The following is a 16,048-nucleotide window of genomic DNA, read 5'->3' on the forward strand; positions in this document are numbered from 1 at the left end:
TGTTGGTGTGTTTAGTGCCGCGTGGTTGAGCAAACAAGTAGCAGGCTAACAAGGGCAGCATCTCAAGAGGCCGCCCGACTTCACACCCCGACACAAACAAATTAACACATTTGATGAAGCAAAGCTGCGAGGAGTTAATTCTTCTTGAGAGCGTGCTCGCTCGGGCTCCAGTAAATGCCGCAGGTGAATCAGCGGGCGCCTGCGGTAGACAAATAACACAACAGTGGTGGGCGGACGGCGCACTCCTGTAATTGTCAATTTGACTCATGTGGCATTGTTATACACAACAGCGTCGGGAAATGTCAGGTTGTCGTAGGAGGAAGTATACATCCAAAAGTTACTTCCAACTTTGAATCTTTAATTGGCTGAAAAGTAATGCCGGCTGTCTGTCAGTATGCTAATTAACTAGAGTTTTTGTAATCCGCTGGATTTTTTGGGGGTGGATATCATCATGTATCAACTTTAATTAAGCGTATCCAGCGCAAGCTAATTAGATGATTGTGCTTATTTGTAATCTAACATGAAAACACACACGACGCTCCGGCTCAATCACTCAGGATTGCTAATTACTGCGTGCATGCTTGCTTTTAATTGGCAACTCTTAAGCCGCTGCCGCCGCTATCTCAGCGATACGCAATAATGCTCGCCATGTCAGAGGATTGTTGAACCATGTAGACATGCGGCAACACACACTTGACAGAACAAACCTACAGAGTTCTCATTATCCTCTCCCTCGACTTCTTTGCAACAGCTCTGCTCGTGTGCTTTTTCACATGGAAGGACTATATTTGTCAGATATTTTCCCTGCGTAGCCCTACATACTGTATGCTGGGTGGAACTTGAGGAAAATCAGATATTTTTGAGATGTGCTAAGATGTTCTCCCTTTTTGAGAAGACCGCTCCGCTCAAGAGTACTTTTTTTTTTTTTTGCTTCAATCAGTCTAAGACGGTGGATCTGCAATTGACAGCCGCTTGGTGAGTCTTTATTAGACACAGCAAGGATGATTCCGGGCCTTCCGGGATCACTCCCTTCACTGTCTGGTATCACACATTTGATCTTTGTCGGCAAATTGCTGGATTGTGAATGTCTTCAAGTTGCCAGACTGTGCGGAAGGGTTGCAGTCGGAAACTTTTTTTTAAGCACAATTTTGCAATGAGTTGCAATCCCCCATGTGCACATTGAGACTTAAACGGCTTTAACTATTCTGTTAGCAAGTATTTCATCACCTGATAGATGGTGTAATAGGCTGGCTGCAATATACGCCGCATGATTTATGTAGTATACGTAATAAAGTGGGGCTTTTTTTCTATAATAGCTCAGTGGCTATGGCAAACCTTTTTTTTTTTAGAATTTTAGTGAAACTAACATATTTAGAGTTTACGGAGAAAAAAGTTTTTATTAAACATTAAATATTTTAAGTTAGTGTGCCTGAATCGGGAGTTCATTCATTCATTCATTTTCTACTGCATATCCTCACAAAGGTCGCTGGGGTGCTGGAGCCTATCCCAGCTGTCTTCGGGCAAGAGGCGGGGTACACCCTGGACTGATGGCCAGCCAATCACAAGGCACATATAGACAAACAACCATTCACACTCACATTCGTACCTATGGACAATTTGGAGTGGCCCATTAACCTAGCATGTTTTTGGAATGTGGGAGGAAACCGGAGTACCCGTAGCACGAGGAGAACATGCAAACTCCACACAGAGATGGCCGAGGGTGGAATCGAACCCTGGTCTCCTAGCTGCGCGCTAACCACTCGACCGCCATGCCGCTGAATCTGGAGTTATTATGGCAAAATATAGAATGGTGTGTAAAAGGAAACTTGTTGGTAGCTCAAGTTTAGCAAAACTGTATTCCCTGGAGTGCAGTTAGGAAACACTTAGGAAGGGAATACAGTGGTTAACTGGTTCCAAACACAGTTGTCATAAGTGAATTTCCAAGTATGATTCCTTGTCTGTAAATCAAATGCTTTTGTAGTTAGAGCATAACAAACCTGTTTTTGACATTATTAGAGCCCTCTAGACATGAAATAACACCCCTAAAGTAGCCTTTACACTTGGATTACCCAATGAAGTAGTCAATGTAACAGAAAAAAACATTTATAGTGGAACTCCACTTTTTGGGCAAGCATTCACAATTTTACATATTCCTTTTTCTGTGCATTATAGAAGGACAAAATGAGGTAAATTGACCTAGCTTACAATGCTGTCAATGGGGTACACTTATTTCCACTATGAAGCCCTCTAAAAAAAACATGTTGCATGGTTTGATATCCATGCATGTAATATAAATGTTACTAAATGAGCACTTTCTCATGCACTCCAAAACATGAGCAAGTTAAACACAATAAGTAACTTTGCAGGTGTTTTATGTAGTATAATATTAGCAATCAAATCATGGTAAGCCACTGTATTCATAAACATAATGCAAATAAGCTAGCGTGAAGTGAAGACTCCCTTTCAGAACTATCGTGTTGGGCCTCCAGAGAACCATTGCATCTGCAATCAGATGTCGCAGAGCAGCAAAACAAGCTGCCGCTGCTGCTGTGATGTCGCGTGCACGCCTCTTGTAAGCGTGAAGAATGTCCGGTAGCATTCCGTCACATATCGGCTGCCCCTGCTACAGAGAGCCTATCTGGAAGTTATTACAGAAAGCAGGCGGGAATGGATGAGGGAGATTGCAAGGCGCTGTCACTGGAAAAAGTGCAACAAACTATTAACTTCCCCATTCCCACATTTTCAGGTCTTTCTGGCTCGGCGGCCCCCCTTCCAGGCCCAGATAGATGGTGTCAATGTCCAGAAATACAGTGATGATGAAGGCATTATTGGACGGATTTAATTTGCCAGAGTGGCTTGTGAAAGTGCACCTTCATGGTGATTCATGCACAAAAGTGCTGCCATGCCTCACAGAGGGGAGCAGAATCATCCAGTGTCGCTTCTTCTGGAGGATATCGCCATTTTTATTTATTAACGCACATCTGCCAAACCTTGTTTGTGAGAATAGAAAAGCAGATGCACAAACTTTTTTTCTGCTGAAGAATTCATCAGGCGGGCACAGCTGCTCACCCGTAAGGCAAACTGAGGATCACTTCCTGTGTTTTAGGAACACCACATGATGCACCACTTTACCCAACTCCTTGTTGACACCATGTAAGGCTGCATCATTAGCAGTGTTAGTCAATTCATGAATGGTGGGAATGCACTGTGGTGAAGTGGAGCTCATCAGCGATACTATTGCAGGCTGATCGCTTTACCACTATTACAACATTGGTTCTGTAGCTGCTGTGTTACGTGTTCATTAGAATTCATGAATTGTCAGAATTTACTGTGGCAAGGGGGCGCTCATTGATGCCATTAATGCTGACAGACCAGTTTGCCCCTTTAAAGCTGTTACAACATTGGTTCTGTTGCTGCCAGTGTTGTACAGTCATCACTTTTTAATTCATATTCATAATTGATGCACCTTGATGAAGTGGAGCTCATCATCTGTATTGATGCCGACAGGCCAGTTTGCCCTCTGACCACTGCTTGTTTTACAACATTGGTTCTGTTGGTGCTGTGTTGTGTGTTTATTAGAATTCATAAATTGCCAAAATCCACTGTGATGAAGTGATGCTCATCAGCAGTTTTAATGCTGATAGAGCGGTTTGCCCCTTTACCACTGTTACAACATTGGTTCTGTTGCTGCCAGTGTTGTGCATTCATCACAATTCATAAATTGCCACAATGTACATTGAAGTGGAGCTCATCAGCTGTATTAATGCTGACAGGCCAGTTTGCTCTCTTTCCAGTATTGCTTGCTTGTATTACAACATTGGTTCTGTTGGTGCTTGTGACATATATGTATATGTATTATGAATTTTGTGAATGAACCATGAGGAACTGGAGTTCTTCAGCAGCAGACCAGTTTGCTCTCATATCGCAATTACAACATTGGTTCTGTTGCTGCCAGTGTTGTGCATTCATCACAATTCATAAATTGCCACAATGCACCTTGAAGTGGAGCTCATCAGCTGTATTAATGATGACAGGCCAGTTTGCGCTCTTACCAGTATTGCTTGCTTGTATTACAACATTGGTTCTGTTGGTGCTTGTGATTTATATATACTATATATATATGTATTATGAATTTTGTGAATGGACCATGATGAACTGGAGTTCTTCAGCAGCATTAATGTTGGCTGACAGACCAGTTTGCTCTCATACCGCAATTACAACATTGGTTCTGTTGCTGCCAGTGTTGTGCATTCATCACAATTCATAAATTGCCACAATGCACCTTGAAGTGGAGCTCATCAGCTGTATTAATGCTGACAGGCCAGTTTGCTCTCATACCACTGCTTGTATTACAACATTGGTTCTGTTGGTGCTTGTGATATATATATTATGAAGTTTGTGAATGGGCCATGATGAACTGGAGTTCTTCAGCAGCATTAATGCTGGCTGACAGACCAGTTTGCTCTCATACCACAATTACAACATTGGTTCTGGAACTGCTGTGTTATGCGTCTATTAGAATTCCCAAATTGCCATAATGCACGGTGACAAGGTGAAGCTCCTCAGTCGCATCCATGCTGACTGACCAGTTTGTTTCCTTATTGTTATTATGACATTGGTTCTGTTGCTGCCGCTGTTGTGTTGTGTGTTCATTAGAATTCATAAATTGTCATAAAGCACCATGGGGGTATTGAAGGATGCAAGACTGTTTTGCATAAAACAAAGGTGCTCTGGTAGCCACACGAGTGGCATTTACACGTAAATGCAATTAACATTGCATCATCCACCTTACTTGCAGAGCAACTTTCAATAATTAGAGTTATGATGATGACGGGATAATAGTGGTAATTCCACACCAGGATAATGACTGTTGCCGCTTTGCTGTTGTTGTGCAGCAGATTCCTGACATATGGGACACAAAAGAGCACAATAGCCTTGGCGGACTACCTTTGTTCCCACGCAGGCAGACCCCATCACCGCAGACAAATTACACTGTGCTCCATCCAAATGATGGCGCACTGGTGAAAGTGGTTCGGACACATGAGAATGAGGTTTTAATGTAAAAAGCTGTGGCTCGTGACATGCGCATCTGCTCTTCGTGCTTTTTGATATATGTTTTCGAGAAATATGTTGATTCATACTACGGGGATGCTGAATAGAATTGACTCCAAAAAATTAAAAGTTGAAAGAGTCAGAGATACCATCTTGATAGGAGGTACTTAGTCCGGTGGCGTGAGCGGCAGCAGGTCCACAGTGCAGAGCGTGGACTAATCCATCACCGCCAAGAGGGTGCACGGAGGCCAGCTCGGGGCCAAGCACTCGGTGCTATCCCTGCGGGAAATAATCAGCTTTTAATTTATCACGGATCACGGTTGCAGAAGACAGATCGCCGCGGGGACTACCGCAGTCACAATAGAGCGCCAGACTGCATATTTACATCAGGTTGTTTGCACAACAATGTTTTCAACTAGAAACGGATCTAAAGTATTAGTTTACACCCCCCACACTGTCATGGGTACCGTACATTGGTTGGCAATGATCGATGATGATTAGCTCGTCATGTATGCTGTATTTTTATAATAGGAATTACAACTATTTTATTAAATATTCAGTGGCTTAACCGTATTTGGACTATTAACAATACAGTAATCCCTCATTTGTCGCAGTTAGGCCTGTCACAATAATGGATATAGTGATTCATCAAACAATAAAAACATGTGGCTACCATCCAAACTCATCCAAGTTGTCTGTTATAGCCATTATTTTACACGACTCAAATATGACCCCAGACGAATGTTTAACAATACACTATATAAATGCGTATGTGTGTATGTGTTTTTTTGCTTAAACGTAGGCAATCTTTATAATGTAGCATCGCTGGGAGTACTTCCCGTTTCCCATAGTGCTTTGCTGTACAATCTTAGTAAAAAAAAAACTGCAAAGCACATGGTTAGAGCTCACGTGATATGTGGTTAACATTCTGCATTATACGTTGGTAGTGTATTGTCTGTTTTTATCCACATATTGTGTTGCTGTTTGTGTGTAGTTTTTGACACCAGGAAGTACACGACACTTGAGTACCATCTAGTGGCTCGAACGGGACATGACAATGATCTTTGAATGATCATCTTAATGATAATTATTATTTCTCTTTCAAATAAAGTTGAAATTAAAGAATTTTGGTCGATAATAGCAAAACTAGCAAAATTTGTTGTCATGACAGATCTAATCGCTGTTCCAGACCCGGCCACGATAAGTGGATTTTAACAAAGTAGGATTACTCATTTATAAATCAAATATGTGTGTAGTTATAGCGTAGAAAACCTTTTTTACATCATTAGAGCCCTCTAGACATGAGATAACATCCCTATAGTAACATTCATACCCGTAATACCCAATATAGTAGATATGATAAGAGAAAATAAGACATTTGAGACATAGATAAGACTTGTGCCTGTGTGTTTTGTTATAAATTGTGGAATAGGAAGTGACATTGAGCATCCGGCGTTGAGTTTTATCCTGCCATGGGTTACACCTGCAACCGTAGCAGGGATTATTGTGCTTGTTGTGAGGTAATTTAAACCTGCAATAAAGGCTGTTGTTCCAGCAATCACGTTTCGGTGTTTCCCTGAACATTCCATTAACATTACCGACACCTTTTGACCAGTGTAGAATAGCAAATATGATCAGTCTAAATTGGTCTTTATGCTTGAAAATGCTTGTAAAATTTTATTTATTTAATTTATTTATTGGCTAATCGTAGGCCGTATTCAACCATGAAACAGCATGATTTAATAATTCATGACTGGCTGACGACCAGTCCTGGGTGTACCCGCCTCTCGGCTGAAGACAGCTGGGATAGGCTCCAGCACCCCCTGCGACCCTCGTGAGGATAAGCGGTAGAAAATGAATGAATGATATATTTTTGACAAGGACTGAAACTGTGAATTTTGATGTGCGAATTGATGAGGGATCATTGTAATAATTGTAAATATAACAGTTTTTAATGCTGACAATGTACGCATTGGATTGTCACGTATGAGACCTGGAGAAGGGGTTGCATCACTTAAAATCCGCTTCAAATCCATTGTGGCGGTGTATAGACGCAGAATCATAAGAGCTCCATTGAGGTACTTCTGCAATTGTACGTCCATTTTGAAAGTGTAAAATATCCTGCCAAATGGTGTCCAAAGGTTTTGGATAAGCCGCATTAGTCCAAGAACTGAGCATGTCTCCAGCTACGGGCCATGCATGTTACTTCATATTATTCTGTCCTGCAATAGAAAGCTTGAAAGTGAGACAGGCCACCTAATGTGATCACATATGCTATTATGTAAGTCAACTGCAAGGTGTCCATAATGGCTTCTGATTTGTTTCTGGCACAAGGTGCTGCCACAGCGCCGCCCCAACAGGCGGCTGAGTGATTGCCTGCGTGACTCTGAGGAACACGGGTGATGATTTATGCTTAAAAGTCAGGGGAAGGACAGTTCATGTGTCCACCCTGTGCTGCCGATCGCTTTACAGCACTGAGGCAGGTTAATCCTTTTATTATAATGAAGTGAGGGACTGGGTTGGGGGGGGGTATTATGTAGTATGGATGTGTGGATGCTTAATCCAGCGTTGGCGTTTTTATGAGGAGGGAGTTACCACAGTGACACGGAGAAGAAAAGAGTGTCGGACAGGCGCAGGAGCGATCCATCAAAACATGACGCTGACACAACACACTTGAGAGTTGCAAGACGAGCTGTCATTTCTACTCTTTCTTTCCTTCCCCAAAGACAAATCCTTATATGAATTATATTGTTAACGTTAAACATAAACAAGTCAGGTTTTGTTCAGTACAAAGTAGTCATGGACTAGGGAAATACTCCTTGAAGGTGTACTTGGGATTTTTTGACGTCCCCATCGGCAGTGCAGTGTATCAATGGTGATTTACCCCCATTTTGTCCCGTGAGCCGAGTTCTGCTTGGATTTCGGTAATGGGAAACGTAGTTTGGGTTAGTTGGGGCCACTTAGGTGAAGAGTTTGGCTTCTCAAAACAATATGTGTTCAAAACAGTAACACATTTGCGTCACAAGATATGCCTCCTTGTAAAAAAAATCTCAATTTCCGATACCGATATCAGTCGATACCACCAATTACATTATCAGCGGAAAAAACGATACTGATATAAACAAATATCCGATTTGATGCCAGTGTTGGTTGATGATATTGGTCGACCGATGTTATCTGGCATCCCTAAAAAGAAAATTTTGTTAATGTTCTTATAGTACCCTGTCGTATCACTGATCTTTTGATTCCGAAACCAAACAGGAAGTCCAGTTTCCAAACCACTTGCTCTTGAGCCAGGCACTACCTCTTGTCCCAAACTAACGTCAGGTCACATATTAATGTGTAGCGAATGAACAAATGGTGCAAAAACCCAAATCCAAAAACCAAACAATACTACGATAATATAATAACAATGTCATCAAGTAAGACAGGTCAGTCTTAATAAATTCTCAAATAAATCCAGCATGAGGAGCTCGGTCATCCGGGAGGGGCTCAGTGGAGAGCCGCTGCTGCTTCACACCGAGAGGATCCAGTTGAGGTGACTCGGGCATCCAGTTTGGATGCATCCCGGACTCCTCCCTGGGGAGGTTTTCCGGGCTTGCCCAGCTGGGAGAAGGCCCGGGGCAGATCTAGGACACGCTGGAGGGATTATGTCTCACAGCTTGCTTGGGAAAGCCTTGGTGCCGGGGACCGGGAAGTCTGGGCTTCCCTACTGAGATTGCTGCCCCTGGATAAGCGGAGGAAAATGGATGGATGGAAAAAAAAATCCAATTAAATAATGCTATGTAATGATTAATAATAGTAATGTATAAAGTGCAAAGTATGAAATTCTGGACTCATTCCTACAAACTGAGCTATCAAGCTAGTATCATCACTCTCTCACCAATTACATTATCAGCGGAAAAAACGATACTGATATAAACAAATATCCGATTTGATGCCAGTGTTGGTTGATGATATTGGTCGACCGATGTTATCTGGCATCCCTAAAATGAAAATTTTGTTAATGTTCTTATAGTACGCTGTCGTATCACTGATCTTTTGATTCCGAAACCAAACAGGAAGTCCAGTTTCCAAACCACTTGCTCTTGAGCCAGGCTTGGCGAACTGAAGTTCCTAAAGCAAACACCATCAGACTCCGCTTGTCACCGCCATCTCCCGACTGGTAATTGGATATTTATCAGATTCTCTGCGGCAGAATGCTGCTGTAGTGTTTATCTTATTATCAACAAAACTAGTCCAATGGAGTCTTTGGCTTGGGGTCTTTCAGTTGAAGATTTTGCTTGGAAAAATGCTTGTCGTCATCCCATGCAAATGGTGCAAAACACTACAACAATACCTCGGCTCTGCTGTGATTTGAAAATGAAGGAGATAAGATGAAAAGCAATTCGGTGGCCATGAACTAACCGGTGTCTTGGATCTGATAGGCAGGAATGCTTCTAATTCTGAGAGCAGGAAGATGGAATAAAGGCAGGGGGTCTACTGGGGGGCCAGAGATAAAGCCGGCGGCATAGGTACTGAATAAGGGAATGTTGTTGTCCATTCACCCCAATAAATAAACAGGAAAATGGCTGCTCTCAATGCAATGAAAGTTTATAAACCTTAGAATGTGACTGGCGGGAGTACAAAGCGGAAAAACATTTTCTACGCATTTTAGGCGTATTATTTATTGTTAGTTTATGTCAATGTATCTGTGGGCTACTTTCACAGGATTTGGCTTGGGAAAGCAAAGTAGTCCGATTTGGATCCCAAAATGATCAAAACAGAGAAAAAAAGAGAGACAGGCACTGCCGGGTGGCTGCTGCACGCAATCAAACGCAGGTGAATAGGTTGTTCCGCTCATGGCTGATTCGCATTCTACCATTTATTCTGCCGCTATAGCCAGCAGGTGCTTTGGTACACACTTGACACCTTTCTCTCACCTGCTTCATATCAAGGTAATGCATGATGGAAGGAATTTGCAGTCATCTTCAGGCATCCCTTATGTAGCTCCAGGGTACAAAGAGACCATTCTTTGGTCCCTGTGAGGTCTTCTACCTTTTGGTCCATAGCTCATTTCAGACCTGTGATTGTTGATTTTAACGTCCTTTATGTTTGTCCTCTTCTCAGATTGATGCCCAGTGATGCCTTCCCAGTGAACACCATGCGTCGCACATGTTCAGTGGCCACGCCCCTTGTCCTGCTTATGGTTGTACTCAAACTGGGGTGCTGTGAAGAGGCTCCCTTAGTGGCAGGTAAGACCGCTCATGTTCGGTTGGTTCGGTTGTCTGCCATTTTCTTTGCGCTCGTCTGACTCTTGGGCATTAGACACCGTTGGCTTAGCATCTCTAAAGACCTGCTCATGGGGTAAATGAAATCTTAATGTACAGAGCAACTCAATTCAAAGGACAATCTCTTTGCTTCATATGTATGTACTTCATATGTACTGCAAATAGCAGTTCATATCTGCAAAAAAAAAAAAGCTTTTTACACAAACATGCTGAATTTTTTCCGAGACCTTAGAAACTAATCGAATTGTGATAAGACAAATAATTTTTCACTTTTATGGACGTAATACCTGAAGTGGACCAGCAAAGGATATGATCCTCTTGCAAATGAAGTCGCAATGTGAACGCCAAAAAACAAGTTGTTTTTTTTTTGCTCACATGTCACTTGCATCAGATCTTTTCATGTGAACGGTACAGTACCGATTCAGGCCTCCTTCATATTCACATTTAATCCAATACTGAACACTCATATCTAATTTTCCTAACTATATCCCATCAAAAGGTTTGTTTTGCCGTTTGAAAGTTGGGTTAAGGTACTCACAGATGTAGTGTTCTTCTTGTCACCCCAAAATATTTTGTTAGCACATGTAACCACATGATGCAAAGAAGGCCAGAAGTGTGTTGTATGGGTTGAGAATATAATATAACATAAATAAACTTGCATCCTGCAGCTGTAGTTTAGCTTTATTGACATTAGTTAATCCAACTGCTTAGAGAGGAAGTCCCACGAGGCACGTCAAAGACGACGCAACGAACCTGGAGGTGTTAAATCCTGTTGGTCATGCAACCTCTGTGGCACGATATCATTGTTGCACAGACATGACAGCTTTTTTAAAATATTTTTATATTAAGCCAAACTTTGCTTGCTGGCTTCTTCTTCATTGGTGTTGGTGCTATTCCTGCATCTGCCTTATCAAACCGTGCTCGGATATGGAGGTAATTCTCGGTGGTAGCATCCCGATTACTGTGTTGGAAGTACTTTTTTTTTTATTGATGCTTCTATGGTCTCTTCTTTGGACTGGATTCACAGATTGCATCATCTGCTCGGCTACCCACAAAAATATTGAACCATTAGAATCCGTCCTTTTCCCTACAGCATCTAATTAAGTGGTTGTCTGGCCCAGAGATGATTGATTGGATCTTCCACTAATGACTCGGTGGTACACTTGCAGGACACGCAGCAAGAAGTAAAGTGTGTAAATTCAAACTAAAGCTATCCTCGACTTATCGTTTTGGTGAAGGATAGGGTAAATCATCATTATAATTCCAAAAGGGGCATTAAAGTAAGTCCATTTAAGGAATGAGGCCTCACTTCTGCATTGCTTTGCACTCAGTATTCAGCCTGCACTCTGTAGCCTGCGGGTGATTAAATATGTGGTTAATATGGCACCGCGAGAGCATTGAATTACACGGGAGCCTCGCTGACCTTTTTAAATTACAGAACCAATTGTGCAAGACCAGCCAAGGAAGTTTATAACTGGTGCTGCCAAGACAGCCGAGCCTGCGGGAGGACGGCTGTGCCTCCGCTGTGCTGACTTTCACAAGACGTGGTCTGCACCAGGAGGAGAACGGTAGCTGTATTGAGCGCCGTTTACACTTGCACACGTTTCGCCGTGACAATGTGTGTAGTTCACGTACTGTCTGCGCACTGTTTCAATGGTGCGCATCGGCTCAAAATGCCACCATCCTGCACAACTTATTTGCATCACCCTGAGCCTCAACAATTGCTCTATGTGCAAGGGGCCTACACAATAAAAAAAATAATGTGGAAAGAGCAGGAATGAGGCATGCCCATGGAAAAAAGAAGGCACGGACAGTGTGGGTCTTTATCTCCAAGGCCTGTAACATGTCCGTCAGATTTACTCCTTCCTGATCCTATCCATCCTGGTCACTCCCAATGAGAACCTCGGCATCCTCATCTCTGCTACCTCCATTTCTGCTTCCTGTCTTTTCCTCAGTGGTACCGTCTGGTGGCTGTCTCACCACAGTTTTGTATACCTTTCCTTTCATTTTAGCTGAAACTCTTCTATCACACATCACGCCTGACACTTTTCTCCACCCGTTCCATCTTGCTTCTTCACCTCCTTTTTACAATCTCCGTTCTTCTGAACTGTTGACCCCAAGTACTTGAAATTCTCCATCTTCTGTATCTCTTGTCCCTGTAACCTCACTCTTCCACTTGGGTCCCTCTCATTCACACACGTATACATAAAAGATAATGTGGAAAGAGCAGGAATGAGGCATGCCCAAGAAAAAAAGAAGGCACAGACAGTGTGGGTCTTTATCTCCAAGGCCTGCAACATGTCCGTCAGATTTACTCCTTCCTGATCCTATCCATCCTGGTCACTCCCAATGAGAACCTCGGCATCCTCATCTCTGCTACCGCCAGTTCTGCTTCCTGTCTTTAGACCAAACAACATGGCTGGTCTCACCACAGTTTTGTATACCTTTCCTTTCATTTTAGCTGAAACTCTTCTATCACACATCACGCCTGACACTTTTCTCCACCCGTTCCATCTTGCTTCTTTACCTCCTTTTTACAATCTCCGTTCTTCTGAACTGTTGACCCCAAGTTCTTGAAATTCTCCACCTTCTGTATCTCTTCTCCCTATAACCTCACTCTTCCACTTGGGTCCCTCTCATTCCTCTCATTTCCAGGGCAAACCTCGACTCTTCTAGCATCTCCTGCACTTCCCTACTCAAATCCCGATGTCATTTTGATTAGTTATTAACAGAAATAGCTTGTGTCTACTAGCTATTAATGCTGCCCCTCAGCCGATAAGGATAATCAATTTAGAAAAAATAAAGTCACAATTCAGACTTTACCGAAATATGAACTGAACGATATTGGACACTTTGGCCATTGGCGTGTTTGCTGTGTTTCAAACAGTCATCACAGCACAACCCATAGTGTCATTTCAGTGTAACACTGACAGGACTTCATACATCTCCATCACTCGCTCTCAGAAAGCATCCGAGTCAGCACATCGTCTCTGCAGATAGCTGAAGGTCGCCGCTAATCTAATTTGAAGACAAAGCCAGAAAAATGAAGCATGAAGTCTGCTTTTGGCACCAGTGGCATCACAACGTGAAGTCAGTCAGAGAGAAGTCCAAAACAGACGGGCAACCAGGCTTGGCAAAGCAGACACCAAAGCTCTTTACAGATGAAGAGTCTCATTTGAAATATAGTCACCTTTCAAGCTTTTTACCGTACTCTCCTTGTTATAATGCTGTATCAGTGGAAAACATAAAACAGCTAACCCATATATAGTCAAACATATTGGACTTTTTCTTGAAGAAAATCGAATATTGCCATGATGGGCAGAAACTCAGTAAAGCAGCAATGATGTCATCACTTCACAGCACTTAATCAGATGTTTCCATGCTACCTGGGAATCCTGGTGATATGTTGTGGTGTATGACTCAGATTTGTGTGTCAGGCGTGATGTGTGATAGAAGAGTTTCAGATAAAATGAAAGGGAAGGTATACAAAACTGTGGTGAGACCAGCCATGTTGTTTGGTCTCTGTTTGGCAGAACTGGAGGTAGCAGAGATGAGAATGCTGAGGATCTCTTTGGGAGTGACCAGGATGGATAGGATCAGGAAGGGGTACATCAGAGGAACATTACATGTTGAGATAAAGTCAGTTATCGGCCAGACTGAGATGGTTGGGACATGTCCAAAGGAGAAATGGTGAATATATTGGTAGAAGGATGCTGCTAGGAGGCGTAGATGAAGACCAAGGAGGAGGTTTATGGATGTAGTGAAGGAGGACATGAGGGTAGTTGGTGTGAGAGAGACAGATGCAGAAGACAAGGTTGGATGGAAGAGGTTGATTTGCTGTAGCGACCCCTGAAGGGAAAATTGAAAATGAATATTTAAAACACGCAAAAATTGTAATCTCAACTGAATCCTTGCTGCATTCATTACAGATTTTAACTGTATTTTAATTTTAATTATTTTTTTTTATTTAGTCTTTGGAAAAAACTATATACAATTATATTCAAATATTATAATTTCATAATCCACATAAACACATAATCTATTCATCTGAACATACAAAGATTTTAATGTCAATCAGATTTTGTCACATTGTTTGCATGTTGGAGTTTTATTTTATTTAAGTATTTTCTTAGGATTTTTCTCGAGTATTTTCTTAAAGTTAAATTTAAAATAGAATACAAAAAAATAGAATACAACTATTATTATTATTATTATTATTATTATTATTATTATTATTATTATTATTATTATTATTATTATTATTATTATTATTATTATTATTATTATTATTATTATTATTATTATTATTATTATTATTATTATTATTGTTGTTGTTGTTATTGTCATAATTATCATTATCAAATAGAATACAAGTATTGTCATTATTATTATTATTATTATTATATTTTTATATTTCCAATTAAAATATTTTAAATACATACATAATTTATTAAAATAATAATTTCAACCGGATCCTTGTCACATTATTTGACCATTTCTGTTTTATTCTATGTTTGTTATTTTTTGACACATTAAAAATAACATAAAACAGTATATATCAAAGAGCAATAATGTATGAGTGCAGCATGTACATTGTTTATTCTGAAGAAATAAATATAGAAAATGACTAAATAGATTCTCCACTGAAGTTCATCTTAGTTCAAATTGTGTCTTTTTGTGTCTGAAGTGTCTGTTTTTGAAGAAATTGAAATGAGAAGCCGTTATAATGTTTTAATGAGGTGTTTTCTACCAGAGAAAACAAATAACAATTTGTCAGCCATCCTTGTTCTGGCAGAAATGTGGCTTGGCTCACCAGTAACCTTATTGTTTATTGCATCCCACCATATCCCCCCACCCTTCACGTATCCTGGGGGCGCTTATGGTCTCTTTGCCTCTTTGCTTCCAGTCTGCCGCCATTTAATTACATAGCGGGCCACAAGACCTGCACACTTCCTCATCACACTCCATCCACCCTCAGGCCACCATTTAATGATGAAGAATCTGCTCCAGTCGTGTTTATTATCATCATTCTGCTGCTTTTTATTTATACACTGCTCAGTGTGTCCAAGGATGCTTTGCGCTGGCACACTCTTGTTTTTTTCATCTTTTGTCGCTCTGAGGCTTGAAATTGGATGTCCTGAAGTTGAGCGCCTTTGGCTGAAAAGGCTTCACATGCAACCGGTCTGTTTTCACCTTGAGCCACCGCTCCCATGCTGCTCTTCTTAAAGGAGACAAAGCACTTGTTTGTTTAATGTGAGGCCAAGGAGATAAAACATCACGCCTGCAAAACAAAGCCGCTAAACGGAACTCTCATTAGACAAACTCATTCTCATTTACTGTCAGACGTGGAAAATTGTGTTCTATTCTTGTACAATTTGGTTTAACTATTATTTTGCCTTTTGCATGAATAAAACATATGTCATTAAATCCAACCCTATTGCTCTTAAATGGAAGGAATGACATTTAAATTGAAAAGGTGCACTGTGCATGCGCATCACAGTTTATTGATTTCCATGGAGACATGACACAAGTACCTCTGTATCTTTTAACCCTGATTCTTATTCGCTCTCCCCCCCAACACACAAACGCACACACCCTATCTTCCATGCATCCCTCTCAAGGGGTTTGTTTCAAGGGACTGCAGGACGGTGTCATCCCACAAATGAATTTCTCCTCACATCCCTCTCTCCATTAAAGAAAGCATTTGTCTTTGGTTCGCTCACACA

The 16,048-nt window shown here is 41.4% G+C and overlaps 1 protein-coding gene across 3 annotated transcripts in view; it reads left to right on the top strand.

Annotated features, from left to right (window-relative positions):
- The window catches only part of robo1 (roundabout, axon guidance receptor, homolog 1 (Drosophila)), a 366,932-nt gene that overhangs the window by 100,905 nt on the left and 249,979 nt on the right, over nt 1-16,048 (top strand). For all 3 annotated transcript variants that reach the window (XM_058080084.2, XM_058080085.2, XM_058080086.2), the window contains one exon: nt 10,162-10,286. In XM_058080084.2, the coding sequence (XP_057936067.2) occupies nt 10,166-10,286 (121 nt within the window). In that variant the 5' untranslated portion in view covers nt 10,162-10,165. The remainder of the gene's footprint in view (nt 1-10,161; nt 10,287-16,048) is intronic.

This window comes from Doryrhamphus excisus, linkage group LG8, assembly GCF_037039965.1.
Source record: "Doryrhamphus excisus strain RoL-2023G ecotype Guam linkage group LG8, RoL_Dexc_Guam_v1.1, whole genome shotgun sequence".
Taxonomy (NCBI): Eukaryota; Metazoa; Chordata; class Actinopteri; order Syngnathiformes; family Syngnathidae; genus Doryrhamphus; species Doryrhamphus excisus.